This window comes from Schistocerca nitens, chromosome 2, assembly GCF_023898315.1.
Source record: "Schistocerca nitens isolate TAMUIC-IGC-003100 chromosome 2, iqSchNite1.1, whole genome shotgun sequence".
In the NCBI taxonomy this organism is placed as follows: Eukaryota; Metazoa; Arthropoda; class Insecta; order Orthoptera; family Acrididae; genus Schistocerca; species Schistocerca nitens.
The window spans coordinates 873,493,960-873,514,963 of NC_064615.1; the positions used below are offsets into that span (position 1 = coordinate 873,493,960).

The 21,004-nt window shown below is 38.6% G+C and overlaps 1 protein-coding gene across 1 annotated transcript in view; it reads right to left on the minus strand.

The window, feature by feature from the left end:
* Positions 1–645: 645 nt before the first annotated feature.
* The window catches only part of LOC126234683 (protein MIS12 homolog), a 45,594-nt gene continuing 25,235 nt past the window's right edge, over positions 646–21,004 (minus strand). The window contains exons 3-4 of the mRNA XM_049943421.1: positions 6,430–6,567; positions 646–2,342 (exon numbers count right to left, since the gene is read on the minus strand). Of these exons, the coding sequence (XP_049799378.1) occupies positions 2,082–2,342; positions 6,430–6,567 (399 nt within the window). The 3' untranslated portion in view covers positions 646–2,081. The remainder of the gene's footprint in view (positions 2,343–6,429; positions 6,568–21,004) is intronic.

Here is a 21,004-nt window from a genome sequence, read left to right on the forward strand (position 1 = left end):
AAAGATACACTGCTCAATAGGTGTGGTAATTTCTACACAATAATGTACTTTATATATATCATTATATTTAGACGTCATTACAGCACATATTCGTTGTTTTTGTTATCACTGTTGTACTAGGGAGTTTTTAGTCTGAAGACTCATTAGATTAAACTCTTCACACTAGTCTATCCTGTGCAAGTCTCTTCACCTCTTTGTAAATATTGCAACCTACATCTGTTTCAACTTAACTCTACTCAAGCTTTGGTCTCCGTCTAGAATTTTTGTACCTCACACTTCCATACATTGCCAAATTGACCATTCCTTGATGGCTCAGATTGTTAGTTTTCTTTTTATTCACTAGTACATACCATGAGCATTTAATTCAGCTGTATTATTTCACACAATAAGCATTTACATAAGATTGTTAACTGTACAATGATGTCACATTTATGGGGTATATTGTGTTCAAGTATAAAATATTAATAATATCATTATTGAATTTTATGTGATATATTAAGCAATACTATAACATCGGTTCTGTGACCGAAACTCCATATTTTTCCATAAAATTTTTATTTTTTAGTGTTACCACTCAACAAAGCTACAGTTCATGAAAATTAAATACAATAACTGTGAGATTTATTTTCTCCATATATATAAATATCATTATTATGCCTATATATACATGTATATATATATATATATTTCAACTGTCAAATAAAAATGAAATTATATATTATATGATTGATTTGTACATTTTATAAATCACTATTATATTAAAATCTGTTTCTGTAGTATAAAGATAGATAAATTCTACCACCTTTGTCACACACTGATATGAGACAATGAAAGATTCTTGGCCCTTGTGGTGATATACAGGGTCCCAGCAACCCCCCCACCCCTTAAAAAAACATCCTGACAAGCTTTAGGGACAGGCTCAGTATGCCAAAACAAGAAAAAAAGTCTAGTAAATGCAGGCTCTAAAGCACGAACTATAAGAGATGTGAGCCCTTATTCATCTTCGATGCTATGAAATGCATCTCTTCTGCTGCACGCTCTTTGCTTTTCTTATTTTGCGAGGAGGTAGTATTGATCAAAACAAGAAAAATAGCTAGTAAACATAGGCTCTAAAATGCATTCTTTACCAGCTATGAGCACTTGTTCAGTACAAGAAATGTGTTTCATACTAGTGAAGATGAACAAGTGCTCCTAGCAATTACAGTATGCATTTTGGACTCCATGTTTATTATACTTTTTTTTTTCTTGTTTTGGTCAGTAGCTCCTCCCAAAATATAGAAAGCAAAGACCTTGCAATACAAGAGATTTATTTCATAGTATCGAAGATGAACAAGTGCTAATACCTCTTAAGGTATGCATTTTACAGCCCATGTTTATTAGACTTCTTTACTTATTTATGTATAAGGAACCTGTCCCTAAACCTTGTCAGTGTTTTTTTTAGGACACCCTGTATACCACTCCAAAGGAGTGATGAGTATCCCTACACCTCCTTATCGACAAATGATAATTGCAACTGAAGAGCTACAAAATTCGGTGTCAAGTGTAAAGGTACAGGTGTTGTGTGGGGTTTTTACTTTTATTTTCACGTGGTGAGCCATGCCGAGGGACGACACACATCTTCAACACGAGATGGCAATTGCAGCAACTTTGTGAGAGAAAATATCTGCTCCTCCTGAACTAAACAGTAACTTAAATGCTAGAGTTCGAAAATGTTCTTACTGACGTAAATGTCAAGCTGGATATAACTAATGCTAATGTATTCCATAATTACAGACCTGAATTTCAAATTGAATACAACTAATAAGAATACAGACCAATAAGCCAATAAGTCGGAAGAACATATTTCTGAGACTCAGACTCAGGATAAGGCTCAGATAAATCAAAAAATACTAAAATTAAAATCCACTACACAAAAGTTAAAAGGCGGCTCACAGTCTGAGATTATCAAGAAGCGTGATTTAGTGAGGAATGAGGTAAATGAACAGCTGAGCAAAGTAAATATGGATATAAAACAAATTAAAGAGTCCACTGATAAAAAATTTAGCATAGTATAGAAACAAATTTCAGACACTAGTACATGACTATTCAGGAGGGGAACAACGGAATTTGTCTTTCACTAATTTATGAGGAAAGTCTGTTTTATCCATTGTTGTTTTGCTGGTAACTGAACAGATTGATTTTGACACTTTCGATAGTCTCTTCAATTGCTGTTCATGTTGCGTCACTTGTTTAACCAAATTCTTTAATACCTCCAGTCTTAGATTCTGCATCTTTTCTATTACGGCTTTCAATTTTTCAAATTCCTCTAATTCACTGGCCAAATGACATTTCATGGCCTTTGCCTGTGAAAAAATGAGTAATTTTATACTGCAAATATAAAATATATTCAATCTCTAATAACTAATTAAGACAGAGAGAAACTGGAGAAACAGAAAGTGAACAACTCAAACTGTAGTAAGTAGCTGTACAGATTCACAAAAAAAGTAATCTGGATTGATTTAAAATGACAATTTATTGGAATAATTCCAATTTTATATGAGCAACTTTTCTGTTAGTAAAAAGGGAAAACAGCAAATAGAAATACTTTCGTTGTACACAGTAATGTGACAAATTAAGAAAATTATTAAAAAGAATCCAGAGGCATGTACATCCTGTCTGAAACTGACAGATCAGACAACAAAATCAAATACATATGAAATATTGTTGAAAGAGAGACAGAGAAAGCAGCCACAGAACGTGACATTTCTGTTAAATGGAAAGGGAGCATTGTAAAACACAGTTCATTTTTAACATATTTCTAGTAATTACTACTTAAAAAAGGTGAGAAATGGATATGAAATAGTCCTGAAGAAAAAACAAAACAGTCTTTGAAGAAGCAATACAGATGACATGACTTTACATGTGGCAAGGGCCTAATCAACCATATAACTGCTCTTGGGTGCATTCCTTGTTCATTTGTGTTAATGTTTATCCTAACTGTGTCCTCCTGGATGCTATCTTGCCACCTAATTCTGGGTCTTTCTCTTACTCTAGTCCCATCTTTTATTCTGTGGAATGCTTTCTAGGTAGTATATTCTTCTTCGTTCTTGCTATATGGCCTGCCCAGTTCGACCTTTCTTTCTTTAGTACTCAATAATATTATGGTGTCTGTTCAGTTCTCTTAATTCCTTATCCTGCATTGCACAGCTCTCTTAATTCTTCGTGTTTCCTTTTCTCCATTCCATTTTATTTTCATCATATACAGATCCAAAAATCATTAGTATTTTTAGTTTGAATACAAACAGTTTTTCTTGATCTTTTTGTTCAAAATACTAACTCTTTACATAAATATAATGTTACCGGTATAACAGTTGATTTGTACAGATTTTTAAGTTAGTTGTAAGTGCTCTTTTCTCTTTTAAAATTTTGCTAAAGCTAAAAAGTTTTTTTTTTTTTTACTGTTGTTAGACAGGCATTTATTTCAATATCTGTTCTATTATTGTTACTAAAAGGAGTCCCTAAGTACTTGAAATGGTCATTTGTCATGAAAGTGAACCTACCTACAGCTAGAGGTGCATCACATTGGATTTTCTTACTTAGGATCCGATATTCCATCTTTTCTTCATTGACATTTAACCTTGTTTTCTCAAAAATTTTGTAATAATTTTACAGTATTCTGATTAATTCTGTTCCGTAACAACTTATTAATGCTACGTCAGCTGTGTAGGCAAGTCTAGTTATGTGCACCTCCTGCAAGCCAGATCCCTTGTGGATTAGTTTTAGTAAATTTTCTGAGAAAATTGATGACGTTTTATGCGTACCTCCCACACATGTAGCGTCAGCCATTTTTCAACAAAGTGAGTGTAATACAAGAGCCGAGGTTCATACACTGGCAGTACGGGTTCAAACCCTGCCTAAGTACCCTGTTTTTTTTTTTTTTTTTTTTTTTTTTTTTAAAAAAATCACAAATATCATTGCATAGTAACTGTCAAGTACAGTCATTCAAAAATAGTAATTTTCACTATAGTGATTTTTTAAATCACAAATAATATCATTGCATAGTAAACGTCAAGCACAGTTATTCAAAAATAGTCATTTTCGCCATGGTAATTTCATTTATAAATCTATAATTACTGCACACTTTCATCAAGTATGTATTCCATTTGTGGTTCGTAGTTAAAATTCCAAATATTTTGACAGCTCCAAAGAGTTCTCAACAACGGATGAACTATTAGCAGCTGTGAAAGGATTCCAGATGCAGGTGAAAGCACTCATCCCTAATTTTAACATTGATTATGTAATTAATACTAATCAAACTGGCTGCCAGTACAAATTTATGAACAATAGATCCCTTGCGGAACAAGGAGTAAAAACCGATTTTAACAAGGGTAGTCTCCTTCACAGTAAACATATCACCGCACCAGGAAAGATATTCACTTCAGTTTTCTTACGTATGCACAAATCATCCAGGAAATTTGGCGGGATTGTTCAAAAGAGTCGACTTGACTCATAAATTAAAAAATGTAACTGTGACTTGCTTGAAATCAGGGAAGTCGATGGAAGTGCTGCACGAAGAGTTTTTAAAATTTGTCGTTATTCCGTACATGGGACACGAAAAATTCCTTTCCATTATTGATTTGTGTGGAGGGCCAGACTGATTAGACACTTGAAGATGAAATATTTGTTGATGAAAGATAACCATGCACCTACACTGCAAAGATTATGTCTTCAAATTTTCTCCATTGTGCCAACCACGGAATGTTTAGTTTTACACACAGGTTAAAATTTTCACGAAAAAAATTCAAAATGCTCCAAACTTGCTAAATAGGAGACTAATAGAGAAATCGCTTTGATGGAAGATTCCATAAACATAAATTCTCTAATTCTGCATCAATTTAGTGCACCTACTTCCACAGTAATGATAAAACATGGTTTGCACTGAAGTTAATCAAAGAAATGAAAATACTTTTTAGTTTAAATGAACTGTGGTTTCTGGTATTACTCCTGAAAAATCTGTGTCCCTACAAGACAGTAGCTATCATTAAATGTATGTGATGCTCTATGAATTTGTATTTCAGCTGCTTCTGCAACAAATACCATCTGGAATTTTGTTCTAGCACAGCATGCGGCAGTTAGTAAGACGAGTCTGTTATCTATTCTGTAACAAACTAAATACAAATTTGAAGAAAATTTGCTGTAATGATTGATTTATTAAAGAAGTTATTACAGCAAAATGATTATTTTTTAACAATTTTGCATGATCTACACTATTTAATGATATTCTGGGCAGGGTTTGAAGCTGTACTGCCAGCATAGCAACTGTGGAACTTAGTCCCTGCACTATGTTCACCCACTCACAACATATTTAATGTTACAGATATCGGCAGAACGCATAAAATTTCAACACCGATTTTCTCACAAACTAGGGACTGTCACATGAAAACCAGCTAGCCCTCAAGAGATCTACAACATATGCAAGACTCATGAAAAACGTGATTAACAGGTCTGATGGTCCCTTAGTAGGACTACATCAAATAAAATAGGTGAAATGATATCCTCTCATCTTAGTACACCTTAAAATTGTGTGTGTATGCTATCATGGGCCTTTTACAAATTTAGAAATGGTAATGATGACACCTCTGGCTAGGCTGGGACCTCCAGTGGCAGGAAGCCCGTTTACCTGGTGCAAGTCTTTTTATTTGACACCACTTTGGCGACCTGTGTGTCGAATTTAGAAATAACATATGGTCACCTACACTGAATTACAATGCCTTCTCAGGTATTTGTCTCAGAGTGAATAAATGGTCTAATGTGGATCTACTTCTGCATAAACCACATTTGTAGTCCCCAATTAGTTCTCCAGTTACCTTGGCATCAGCCTGTTTAACAGACATCCTTCATTCTCGTAATTCTCCTGGCCTCAATATTTGCTAACTCCCTGCACCCACAGTCTACGTGACAGTCTTCCCTTCCTCTATTCTGTCATCTCCTCTAAGATCCACTTTGCCATATCATCATCGTATACTACATGAACTCACTGGTTCCAATATCTGTGTGTTACATTACTATCCTGGGCACCTGCTATCTGTTCCTCAATCATTCCTATCCTGAATAATGGCTGTGTCCTTCTGAGCCTTTCCAACCCTTCCTCCTGCTTCTCACTGCTTTTTCTTCCTCTATGCAGCCTGTCTGAGAACACCTCACACAAGGCTACCTGCCGAACTACAGTCCCAAAACTCTCTCTCTCTCTCTCTCTCTCTCTCTCTCTCTCTCTCGTGTGTGTGTGTGTGTGTGTGTGTGTGTGTGTGTGCGCGTGTGTGTGTGTGTCACGCTTGCACCTGCACATTTTGAAGCACTTTTATTACTCTGAAAATATTTACATTCCACCAAAACTTTCCTTAACAATATTTATTTTATTGACAAGCAAATCAGCGACACTTGTATACATACCCTGGTTAACCTAGTCATCAGACAATCTAACTCTCTCTCGAGATTTTCAGCTTCTTCACTTGAATATTGAACTTTCTGTGCATTATCTTCAGGTAGCAAAACACCATTTGGAATTCCAAAATTCGAATCACAGGCTATCTGAAATAAATATATTTTGCCAATTCATTTCAGAGTAAACATAATAAATTCTTATAATGATATGAAATAATTTTAGTAAAGCACTTTAACTCCAGTAGTGTAGCTGATACTTCTTCACCCTGATGCAAATGCTATCCCTGCATAATCAAAGTTAAGACTGTAGATGACAAATTCTCATAGAAAGCAGAACATTATGTCGCTCAGTAGACAGTCTCTTTAATCTATTCATTAAAGTCCCATAGTAGTATATTAAGATAAAATCAAATATAATTTTGACCATGAGTTATGACAATTTAAAGCACTGAAACATGATTTGGCAACTTTGTAAACAAACATACGCAGCTTTGTGATACAATGGTTGTGAGGAATGTCTGAAACTTCTCCTTCTTGAGCCCCCCCCCCCCCCCCAAGCCCTTTTTTTTTTAAAACTTAAACCCCCTTTAGGTTTCTTCTTGCTATTACTTATAACAATTTAAGACAACCTGTAGTTTACTGACAACTACTTTTAAACATGTAATAAGTTAGCCTGTGTCCATGGTTTAAGTGTCTGCCTCACAACGTAGATGATTAAGGGATCGGTCTCTCTCTGACTGCAGTTATGGCTTCTTCTTTTCTCAATGACAGGCCCCTCTCCTGCAGTGCCTTTTCAATTTTCTCTTCACAAATGGGTCCAAGCTGCAATATTCCTTCTTTATCTTCATTAAAGTCAGTGAATAATCATTTGAGATTTGCTGGACACGTTCAAACCACTACAGATCTAGCTTTTGGATAGTCTCCTCCTGTGGTTCTACAATTAATTTTTTTCTGAATGGTTGCATTTCGAATCTCATCCTCCCTTGCCTGCTTATCTCCTATTTCTCTTCTCTGCTGTGTGAATCTCTCTCTCTCTATTGGGTGGGGACTGGTAAAAGATTGTGAGCCAACACTGTGACATTGAGTTTTTTTATTCTTTTCTGTTTTCCGATTCTAGCATTGAAATCTACAGGAATCTCATCTGATACATTCTGCAGCTTTTCACAGGAACTTTTCAGCTCTCACTGCCACTAATGTCATAAAACAATATGAAACATGCCAGTTCTTCATTTGGACACACTTTAACAGTGTGCATTTTGTCCACTCTTCAATAATATTGAAACTGATTTATGCACCATCAGCACTACTACTCTGTGTTTTCTGTCTGGTACTAACTCCACTTCTATGAGATGCATGTCATTTCTCATTGCTTTTCATTTTTGTCATTTGTTCTGTCTCTTTCAGACCTAAAACTACAAACAATGTGGCTCTCTCAAAGTCTCAATTTTTATCCTAATACTGTCCCTATATTCTATGTTGAATCCCTCAAAATTCTTGACGACTACCATGCTGGTATTGCATTTATCTGTCCATTTGACTCCATTTCTTTTAATGATTATTGATTTAGGTATGAGAAACAATAATAATATAATAATGATAACAATAATTTTATTGTTATTCAGTCATTACAGCAATAGACAACACCACACATATTATAAAATACAAATGACACTTTAAAAGAAACAAAAGGATTGTTATTAGTGTTATATTATTATAGTAAGTTAAAATCTTCATTTATGTCACAGAATGGGTGGTTAACTAGCCAATCATACAGTATTTGTTTGAAAGCTAGTACGTGTAATTCTTGTACAGATGGTGAAATCTTATTAAATAATTTGTGCTCCATGAGTTCGTAACTGTTCAGTGATTTTGAAAGTCTGTGGTACGGGGGATAAATGCATCTGTTCCCTCTTGTACTGTAACAATGTACATGTCCTCTGTGTTTTGCATCTGGTAACTTCTATTTTGTGTAAATTAAAAGTACATGTATGAGTTTATTACAGTTATGATCTTTTGTTCACAAAACAATGGTTTACAAACCAGTAATTACCCTCATAGCTTTTTTTCTGCAGTATTAAGATGCCATGCACACAACTAGAGTTCCCCCATAAAATAATACCATATGTTAATATGCTTTTGAAGAAAGAGAAATAGGATGTTCTAACATACTTTTCGGGTACACAGTTCGTAAGTCACCTTACCAGATAAATTGCTCTTGACTGCTTACCACTAATATCTTGTACATGTTGACCCCAAGATAATTTATCATCTAAATATACCCCCAAAAACTTAACATAACTAGGATCCTCTGATAGAAGCTTGTCTTTCGGGCTAAAAACCATGTATTGTGTTTTATTGCCAGGCACTGAAGAAGCCTAGCATGCACATGCAAAAGACATTTAATAAAAACAGACAAATTCAGTTGCAAAAGACAGAAATGTTATTTTCTATAGGAAAAAACATAATTGATTTAAACAAAGTTGAAACCCTGTTCACAAACAAAATTGAACAAAGAAACTGAACAAAAGAGGAGCAATACAGAAAGTGTTCAATGAATTTAAAAGTATACTCTTGCTATCGATGTGACGAAAAGATTTTCTGTTCTTTTCTTTAGATCTTTCCGCTCTAGACAAATCTTTCAGATGAACACTGTGTTCTTTGGAGGCAAGGAATTGTAGATTTGAAAAAAAAAAAGGGGGGGCGGGCGAGACTTGTGATTTATAGTCTGACACTTAACAACTGAGCTACCAAGTCACACATTAGTAAAGGATTAGGAATATTAACAAAAGAAAAATTCGGAGTAGGTATTAAAATCCATGTAAAAGAAATAAAAACCTTGAGGTTCGCCAATGACATTGTAATTCTGTCAGAGACAGCAAAGGACTTGGAAGAGCAGTTGAACGGAATGGATAGTGTCTTGAAAGGAGGATGTAAGATGAACATCAACAAAAGCAAAACGAGGATATAATGGAATGTAGTCGAATTAAGTCTGGTGATGTTGAGGGAATTAGATTAGGAAATGAGACACTTAAAGTAGTAAAGGAGTTTTGCTATTTGGGGAGCAAAATAACTGATTATGGTCGAAGTAGAGAGGATATAAAATGTAGACTGGCAATGGCAAGAAAAGCGTTTCTGAAGAAGTATTGAATAGGATTGGGAAGAAGAGAAGTTTGTGGCATAACTTGACTAGAAGAAGGGATCAGTTGGTTGGACATGTTCTGAGGCATCAAGGGATCACCAATGTAGTATTGGAGGGGAGTGTGGAGGGTAAAAATCGTAGAGGGAGACCAAGAGATGAATACACTAAGCAGATTCAAAAGGATGTAGGTTGCGGTAGGTACTGGGAGATGAAGAAGCTTGCACAGGATAGAGCAGCATGGAGAGCTGCATCAAACCAGTCTCAGAACTGAAGACAACAACAACATATGAGAACAGATTACTAGCCACCTAAAAGAAGAGGCATTAGCAATAGACAGGCAAGAGAAAAATAATTATGACTGCTAAGCTTTTGGATAATTTACTTGGATGCTAAAACACACGATTTTTATGTTACTCAGATCGTTTCTGGGATGGGGAAGGAAACCAGCCATGCCATTTCAAAGGAAACATCCCTGCATTTGCCTGGAGTGATTTAGGTAAATAACAAAAATCGAAATCAGAATGGTTGTACTTCAGAATATGACAACAGTGTCCTAGTCATTGTGCCATTTCACTCAGGAAAACAATTTGAGTCGTCATAATTATCATCATCAGCCACTGCTGGATATAGACCTTAGTATTCCTACGCAAATACACCACTGGGATAAACAAAAATTGATATTCTTAAGGATGAGATGCGCACTAGATCAACACAACAGCAAGTGCCAGTTTAGAAGCAATGTCCTTGAAGTTTATATGTGCTGCACAGAATCTTCTTCGAAAACACACCTACAACCAAAGCACGTTAAAACATGTGAAACTGTGATGCTTTATTAATTTAATACTGCATGTTTTATGAGACATTTCCACACAACACTGCACCATCTAATAATACACAATGAATTGCACAGTGACTAACAGCTCAACAACGAGCGATGGAGTGCATGCAAACAATCACGCTACGAAAAATGTTCATTACAAAACAAAAATCAGGCAGCACTAGTTTATTTTGATTTTAAAATAATTTGTATGGGCTTCTGAAGTATTGTTCAGTTATAATAATGCCTATTTGACTTCAATAGTATTAAAATTGCCCAAGATGCTATTACATAAATAATAATAAAAAAAGTTCTTTGGTTAACTCTGGAGATGAAACTGGAATTTCCACAGGAGTATACAAACACAGACAAAAACACATGGAAATTTTTAATTTCTTTTATCAAATCAGACAAGAAGTTAAGAGATGCTCTGAGGCAAATATCTCTGTGGGCAAAATTTTCAAGTCATATTATTTTAATAACACAACAAAGAAGGCATGTGCCCAAATTAAAATGCTTTTTTGCATCTTTTGGAGAAAAGAGACAAAAATACATAAGAGCTGCCATCAGCACTGCGTGAAGTTGTGATGCTTGCAGTTTGAGAAGCAGTTAACCTTGAAACTTCACACATATTATGCAGTATGGTCTGAAACTGCATGTTGCTGTTAAGGGGAAGCGAAATCTCAGGTAGTTGCCAGACTAGATTGGTGGGTTACATCTCTATTAAGATAATTATGTTTATTTAAAAGTTTAATTTGGACAACATGCTGTAAACTTAGCTCATTTTATTTAGAAGAATAGTCTTCTTTAAATTTCCAAAATGAAAAAGCTCACATAAACAAAATTACAATAAAATAAAAATAAAAAATATAAACGAAAATTAGGTCAACCTACCACTCATCTTTATGTGTGGCACATAAATGTACATAATAGCTCAGAGACATTACTATATTGACAGCAAACAAATTGCAACATCAAGGAGGAGTTGTGTGTGACATACACAAAAGTTAGTGGGGGTATTTCTACATCTGAAAGATGATGTTTAATCAAATTTCACACCAATCACATAAGAGTGGCACTAGTGGCACCACTATGAGGATGCGAATCAGGTTTGCTTTAAATACATGCTGTAATGGTTGTGAGTGTTAATCACCTATGAGATATGACACGATGAGTTGAAATTAGTGAACAACGCCTTTAAGGCGACAAAGACACAATTATCAACAGCTCACTGAGTTTGAATGAGGCTGTGTAACACGGCTACGAAAAGCTGGATGTTCCTTCTGTGATATAGCAGAAAGATTTGGCAGGAATGTACATGACTGCTGACAGTGGTCATCACAAGAAGATAGGGCTCCAAACAGCCACGCGGCACTACTGAGAGGGAGTTCAGCGTATGGCTCCACCAAATCATACTGCATCTCCACCAGCAGTTGGCACCGCAGTGACACAATGAACTGTTGTAAATCGGTTACTTCAAGGACAGCTCTGAGCCAGATGCCCCGTAGTGTGCATTCCACTAACTCCCAAACCACCACCATTTGCACTTCAATGGTGTCAAGTGAGAAATGATTGCAGGGCAGTATGGAGGTTTCTTGTATTTTCTGATGAAAGCTGGTTCCACCTTGTTGCCAGTGATGGCTGTATGCTGTTTAGGAGGCCAGTTGAGGGCCTGCAATCAACCTGTCTGTGTGCTAGACACATGGACGTACACCTGGAGTTACTGTCTGAGGTGCGATTTTGTATGACAGCAGGAGCTCTCGTCATTATCCTGTGCTACCTGACAGCCAATTTGTATGTCATTCTGGTGATTCGACCTACTGCCCGCCATTTATGAAGAGCATATCAGTATTTCAGGGGATGTTTTCCAATTGGACAATCGCCCACATACCGCTGTTGTGCTCTACAGTTGCCTCTACTGTTGCCTTGGCCTGCTCAATCATCAGATCTGCTTCCAATCGAGTAAATATGGGACATCATCAGATGACAACTTATTGACTGACTAAGTACAACATGCACGGAATTCCATCCCACAAGCTTACATCCGGCACCTGTACTTCACAATGCATGAATGTTTGCATCCTTGTGTTCAACATTCTGGCAGCTACACCAGTTATTAATGTAACAGCATTTCACATTTGCAGTGGCTTATCTCATGCTTACATTAACCTGTGATCTTGCAACAGTTAATCACTTAAATATGTTAATTAGACGAATGTATTCCCACAATTTAATTACTCTACATTAATTATTTTTTGGTGTACCAATTTTTTTCCATTAGTGTATTTTTCAAGCTATCTCTAGCTTTTCATCTAGCAGCAGTAAATACATTCACATGCACAAAGCAGATACCCCAAATGCACCCACCCAGGGGCCATAGCAACACTGGCTAACTATGAAGAGTGCTCAGGCTGACAGTGGTAGGGAAAGAGGTTTGCAGTGTAGGGCTAGGATGGGGTAGAACTACAGGAGAGGAACAACTGACTATAAGAGAGTTGGAAGGATATTAACAGAGTTTTAGGCCATTGAAACTGCAAAAAAATGGAAAGTGCTGGATGTACAATCCTGTCTATACAGTTGAGAAGAAAAGGTGTTGCATGAAGAAGTGGATCCAAATGTCACACTTGAGAGTACTGAGAAAGAGTGGTAACTTGTGCATATCGGACCACTTCTTTCAAGTCTGACTATTACTGTGAAAAATGCTGAATTACATCATTAAACTATAGGCTCCCCTATAAGTTCGAAGGTCAGAGGAAGACAAGGGCACACCACATCCAGTAATACAACACTGTGGTGTTCAAATGCACCTTTGGGTTGAAGAAAACTTTACATGTGTCATGCACCAATGAACTACAGGTGAGTGATTGCCTTTTCTCACTTTGTTCATTATTTTTATGCCAGAATTTTTATTATTGTAATAAAAATGAAAACTGCAACTCATTAGCATCAGACAGGAGGCAACCTCTGAACTGGAGGTTTCTTCATTTAACAAGAGTGAGAAATGTCAAAAGGAAGACTGTTAAGGTATGAAACAAAACCATTACTCAGACAGCATTAATCTCTCTCATCTTATCCTCCTGTGTCTCCCTCGATCTGGGGTCCTGGGTGTCTTTCATACATCACTACCGAATAGTCATAATTTAACCAACGCTTCATCCTATTTTCTGAAAGGAAGATGTACTAAAAGTTGGTCGATTAATATTCCTTGTCTTCCGCTGAATGGACAGCTGGATGAACACTCATCCCCCCCCCCCCCCCCACACACACACACTATTTCTTTTCTTCCCCCAGCTCTTTTCATTGTGTGTATCGTGTCATAAACACAGAATCTGAATGTAATGATGAAGGTATCCATAGTTAGATTACATGGATTAATTTTAATTAAACTTCTAGCTCCAGTATTAACTCCATCTATCCACTCTTTCTGCAAATTTATGATTGGATCGGCATGACAGAGGTAAAGGGACCAAGCAATGAGTCCCTTCATTCTATATGCATCAAGGCTGGAAGATTCCTTAGAAACGAAGGACACAGCAAACAACAGAGAATCAATAAAACCAAGAGAGAGGAGCAAGTAGAAGTGAGAAAAGTGTAAGAGGGTGGGCAAACTAATCCAATCAGAAAACAGTTGGAGGCCCACAGGACATGTTATGCACTGGGAAACACACCCTCTGCATGCGACTGGTACTTCCTCACCTTCCATTATCACAAGAAAACTTGCAACGAGGACATGCTGTCAAAATCCCAATTAACAGAACAATGACGATGAGGCAGTAATGCAGTGACACATGGAAATGAATACAAAGAATTAAAAGGGTTGGAAGGGCAGGAGCCAGGCCAGACAACCAAGCACAGACAGCCAAGGGCACGTTGGGTCTGAGAAGGCTATGATGCAAAACCAATCCCTGGCCTCTGAGGCCAATGTACCCTACCTCACAGAGAGAAGTAGAAACCACTTTCACAGGCAAAACATAAAACTAATTCAGCTGTTTTGACACCATAGGAAACGTGTCAGCAAGTTAAGGTTTCACCATCAGGTGGCCAAATTAGGGCAGTCCATTAGGATGTGGGTCACTATCAGGCGAGAACTACATTGATGACTGGATGCATCCTCATGTCGTAGAATGTGGCTGTGGGTCAGGCAAGTGTGGCCACTATGGAGGTGACAGAACAGTAGATTCCCTGCGAGAAGTATGCTCGAAAGACTTGAGACATGCTCATGATTCTCTTTGTTGCTCACAATTTTTTCTGAGAACCAGACCACAAGAATTGTTTGGGCTGTCAGTGTACACCACTTCTGAACCTCAAAAAGCATCAAGGATGACCAGGAACAAGTGGTGAAAACCATGGGGGGTCAAAAGATTCTTTTTGTCCAAAGAACATGTCAAGAAAGATCCAAGGATGAAGTACGCACCATGGGAGAGTATGCAATTGCTCCTGTAAAGGAAGCAATAATAGGGGAAGCTGGAGTTCAGAGCAGACACACTGTATGCGAACTGCAGTCTGCACTCCAGCTGTTGTTACTGAGGCAGTGAAGAGTATTGAGGTGTGACTAGCACACTCACTTAACCTGGTGAAGATGAGAAAGCCCTGTCAACTGGGCACCGAGACCATTCCCAGAAAGTGACAGATATTCCACCATATTGAGCAACCGGTCGTTGAGGTCAAGTTCCAGTTGCGGACAAACATTACAACGGTGACAGACGCGCAAGATGTATGTCTTGGCGCCTGAAAACCGGAAGTCGTGGGTGAGAGCCCAGGACTGCATTTTTTGTATGGCACCCTGCAGTTGGTGTTCTGGAACACCCACAGCGGAGGGACAATGTTGTTGTTGTGGTCTTCAGTCCTGAGACTGGTTTTATGCAGCTCTCCATGCTACTCTATCCTGTGCAAGCTTCTTCATCTCCCATTACCTACTGCAACCTACATCCTTCTGAATCTGCTTAGTGTATTCATCTCTTGGTCTCCCTCTACAATTTTTACCCTCCACATTGCCCTCCAATGCTAAATTTGTGATCCCTTGATGCCTCAGAACATGTCGTACCAACCGGTCCCTTCTTCTTGTCACGTTAAGCCACAAACTCCTCTTCTCCCCAATTCTATTCAATACCTCCTCATTAGTTATGTGATCTACCCATCTAATCTTAAGCATTCTCCTGTAGCACCACATTTCGAAAGCTTCTATTCTCTTCTTGTCCAAACTATTTATCATCCATGTTTCACTTCCATACATGACTACACTCCATACAAATACTTTCAGAAACGTCTTCCTGACACTTAAATCTATACTCGATGTTAACAAATTTCTCTTCTTCAGAAATGCTTTCATTGCCATTGCTAGTCTACATTTTATATCCTCTCTACTTCGACCATTATCAGTTATTTCGCTCCCCAAATAGCAAAACTCCTTTACTACTTTAAGAGTCTCATTTCCTAATCTAATTCCCTCAGCATCACCCGACTTAATTCGATTACATTCCATTATCCTCGTTTTGCTTTTGTTGATGTTCATCTTATATCCTCCTTTCAAGACACTATCCATTCCGTTCAACTGCTCTTCCAAGTCCTTTGCTGTCTCTGATAGAATTACAATGTCATCGGCAAACCTCAAAGCTTTTATTTCTTCTCCATGGATTTTAATACCTACTCCGAATTTTTGTTTCCCTTATTGCTTGCTCAATATACAGATTGAATGACATCGGGGAGAGGGTACAACCCTGTCTCACTCCCTTCCCAACCACTGCTTCCCTTTCATGCCCCTTGACTCTTATAGCCGCCGTCTGGTTTCTGTATAAATTGTGAAGAGCCTTTCGCTCCCTATATTTTATCCCAGCCGCCTTCAGAATTTTAAAGGAAATATTCCAGTCTACTTGGTCAAAAGCTTTCTCCAAGTCTACAAATGCTAGAAACGTAGGTTTGCCTTTCCTTAATCTTTCTTCTAAGATAAGTCGTTGGGTCAATATTGTCTCACGTGTTCCATCATTTCTACGGAATCCAAACTGATCTTCCCTGAGGTCGGCTTCTATCAGTTTTTCCATTCGTCTGTAAAGAATTCACGTTAGTATTTTGCAGCTGTGACTTATTAAACTGATAGTTCGGTAATTTTCACATCTGTCAACACCTGCTTTCTTTGGGATTGGAATTATTATATTCTTCTTGAAGTCTGAGGGTATTTCGCCTGTCTCATACATCTTGCCCACCAGATGGTAGAGTTTTGTCAGGACTGGCTCTCCCAAGGCTGTCAGTAGTTCTAATGGAATGTTGTCTACTCCCGGGGCCTTGTTTCGACTCGGGTCTTTCAGTGCTCTGTCAAATTCATCACTCAGTATATCTCCCATTTCATCTACAGCCTCTTCCAATTCCATAATATTGTCCTCAAGTACATCGCCCTTGTATAGACCCTCTATATACTCCTTCCACCTTTCTGCTTTCCCTTCTTTGCTTAGAACTGGGTTTCCATCTGAGCTCTTGATAATGTTGCAAGTGGTTCTCCTTTCTCCAAAGGTCTCTTTAATTTTCCTGTAGGCTGTATCTATCTTACCCCTAGTGAGATATGCGTCTACATCCTTACATTTGTCCTCTAGCCATCCCTGCTTAGCCATTTTGCACTTCCTGTCGATCTCATTTTTGAGACGTTTGTATTCCTTTTCACCTGCTTCATTTACTGCATTTTTATATTTTCTCCTTTCATCAATTAAATTCCATATTTCTTCTGTTACCCAAGGATTTCTAGTAGCCCTCGTCTTTTTACCCACTTGATCCTCTGCTGCCTTCACTACTTCATCCCTCAGAGCTACCCATTCTTCTTCTACTGTATTTCTTTCTCCCATTCCAGTCAATTGTTCCCTTATGCTCTCCCTGAAACTCTGTACAACCTCTGGTTTAGTCAGTTTATCCAGGTCCCATCTCCTTAAATTCCCACCTTTTTGCGGTTTTTTCAGTTTTAATCTACAGTTCATAACCAATAGATTGTGGTCAGAGTCCACATCTGCCCCTGGAAATGTCTTACATTTTAAAACCTTGTTCGTAAATCTCTGTCTTACCATTATATAATCTATCTTAAATCTGTCAGTATCTCCAGGCTTCTTCCGTGTATACAACCTTCTTTTATGATTCTTGAACCAAGTGTTGGCTATGATTAAGTTGTGCTCTGTGCAAAATTCTACCAGGCGGCTTCCTCTTCCATTTCTTAGCCCCAATCCATATTCACCTACTACGTTTCCTTCTCTCCCTTTTCCTACTCTCGAATTCCAGTCACCCATGACTATTAAATTCTCATCTCCCTTCACTACGTGAATAATTTCTTTTATCTCATCATATATTTCATCAATTTCTTCATCATCCGCAGAGCTAGTTGGCATATAAACTTGTACTACTGTAGTAGGCATGGGCTTCATGTCTATCTTGGCCACAATAATGCGTTCACTATGCTGTTTGTAGTAGCTTACTCACACTCCTATTTTTTTTATTCATTATTAAACCTACTCCTGCATTACCCCTAATTGATTTTGTATTTATAGCCCTGTATTCACCTGACCAAAAGTCTTGTTCCTCCTGCCACCGAACTTCACTAATTCCCACTATATCTAACTTTAACCTATCCATTTCCCTTTCTAAATTTTCTAACATACCTACCCGATTAAGGGATCTGACATTCCACACTCCGATTTGTACGAGGGTTGTATTTTAAGTAAGGGCCGTTTGCGCGTATAGTCCCGTAGTTCATGCGGACGCCGCAACAAGCCACAGCGCCACTTGCCGGCATCCTTCCCATTCACACTAATGCAAGTTGCAGCTCTGTAGCTGACGTGTACGCATCACTGTGCTACTTTATATATAATGTTTACGATTATTGAATCGCCCGCCGCATGTGAGATACGGACAGTGATAACGTTTTCTGACTGCGAGAAGCCTATCAGCTGCAGAAATTCATCGTCAGTTAACAGAGGTTTATGGCTTGAATGCAATGAGTGAAGGTAAAGTGCGTCAATGGGTTAGAGAGTTTAAAAATGGCCGTCGAAACGTCCATGACGAAGAACGCTCAGGTCGGCCCTCTGTGATCACTGATGATTTGGTGGCTGCAGTCGAAACAAAGATTCGTGAGGACAGAAGATTCACACTTTCCACTCTTTCTTTGGAATTTCCACAAGTTTCAAGATCAGTTTTGTACAAAATAGTGTCTGAAAACCTAAACTTTAAGAAACTGTGTTCTCGGTGGGTGCCCAGACTCCTCACAGAGGACCACAAAGGGAAGAGATTTGCCACTTCATTGGACTTTTTGATTCGTTACGAGGAAGAAGGGGATGACATGTTGAGTCAAATTGTCACTGGAGATGAAACATGGGTATCCCATATCACTCCCGAAAGCAAGCGACAATCGATGGAATGGCGACACACAACCTCACCCGTCAAGGTCAAAGCCAAACAGACGCTGTCAAAGCGCAAGATTATGGCAACTGTGTTCTGGGACCGGCGCAGTGTTTTGCTAGTGGACTTTATGCCACGAGGAACGACAATCAACTCAGATGCCTGCTGTGCAACTCTAAAGAAGCACCGCAGAGCAATTCAAAACAAAAGGCTAAGTAATAGCAATAAGACATTCATAATCTAGAACACAGAGAGATTACCAGAGTTCCCAGAGAGAATCCCAGAGTAACCCAGAGAGCATCCCAGAGTGCCCCAATGGGCTAAAACACTAAGAAAAATCGCTTCTCGGCTTTTGGCAAGATCAATGTGTAGATGTATGTATAAGAGCAAGATCAATGTGTAGATGTATGTATAGTGTTTAAGCCCACTGGGGCACTCTGGGATGCTCTCTGGGTTACTCTGGGATTCTCTCTGGGAACTCTGGTAATCTCTCTGTGTTCTAGATTATGAATGTCTTATTGCTATTGTGTTTGGGTTTATTGTTTATTTTTAATTTATTGATCAGTTTATAGTTGCGAAGCATCCTTATTTATTTCGTGAGATTTTTTTTTTAAAGTGTACTTAGTATTTTATTTAAATTCCTTATCTTTTAGATCTATTAATTATTTGTTTTCTATTATTTATTATCAATCTATGGGTTGCAGGGGTTATGACCCCTGGGGAGGTGGGTGGGTGTTCTTGCATGGCTGTGTTGACTTAGCCGCTGCAGCTATGTAACGACGTCGGGGAGGTACCGTACACGAGGCGCTGGAGGGGAACTTGGTGGGGGGACCGTGCTATAGTTCTGACAAAAGGAGTTTTGCTCCTGCACGATAACGCTAGGCCTCACACCTCTCAAAAGACTCGGGATTTGATTGGTTCTTTTGGCTGGAAAGTTTTGGACCATGCACCATACAGCGCCGACCTTGCTCCTAGCGATTTTCACCTTTACCGGTACCTGAAACACCATCTTGGCGGGCAGCGCTTCAATGACGACGATGAAGTGAAAGCGGCTGTCAGAGCAGGCGGCCAAATTCTTTGAAGAGGGAATTAAAAACTTAGTTGTACGGTATGACAAGTGCTTAAATAAACAAGGCAACTATGTAGAAAAATAGGTAAAAGTGTGTAGAATCAGAAAATAAAAGTTTTTTTCAAAAGTATTTGTATCTTTTTTAAAAAATAAAAACGGCCCTTACTTAAAAAAAAAAAAAAAAAACAACCCTCGTAGAACGCCAGTTTTCTTTCTCCTGATAACGACGTCCTCTTGAGTAGTCTCCGCCCGGAGATCCGAATGGGGGACTATTTTACCTCCGGAATATTTTACCCAAGAGGACACCATCATAATTTAACAATACAGTAAAGCTGCATGCCCTCGGGAAAAATTATGGCTGTAGTTGCCCCTTGCTTTCAGCCGTTCGCAGTACCAGCACAGCAAGGCCATCTTGGTTAGTGCTACAAGGCCAGATCAGTCTTCCACCAACGGCAAGGTCCACTGTTCATGCGAGGGAGGGAGGGTGGGGACGACGACGACGACAATAGTAAATGTGAAAATCATCAGTTTACATGGAGGGCAACAGTGTTGACCGACAGTTGCAGCTAAAACACTGAAAGCTACTACACAAAGGGGCACACTCAATACAGAGCCCTCGGGTACCCCATTCTCCTGTGTATGGTGGGTACCATGGGAAGCATCAATGTGAACCTGGAAAGCACAGCATGACACATAGTTCCAGAGAAAAATCCAGAGCGGGGCCCCAGAGGCCCTACCCACGGATGAAAACAAGGATGTGATGAAACCATGCGGTACTCTAAGCCTTTTTCAAGTTGAAGAAGACAGCAATAAGGTACTGATGTCGGGCAAAAGCTGACTGGATAGCAGACTCCAGGCAGACCAAACTATCAGCAGTAGAATGGTTTTGGTGAAAACTGAACTAGGACCGAGCAGAAGACCCAGAAACTCAAACGTACTAACAATGTCACTGGCTCATCATACGTTCAAGCAACTTGCAGAAAACATTAGCGAGACCAATTGGGCAACAGCTGTCCATCTTAAGGGTGTATTTACAGTTTCAGTACCACAATGCTCACGCTTTCTTGACACTGAGCCGAGAAATCGCCCTTGCTTCTGATACAGTTGAAAATGGCAAGGATGGGGTGTTGGCAATCCATCAATAAGTGTTTGAGCATTTGGCTATGGATGTGGTCTGGCCCTGCAGCCCTAT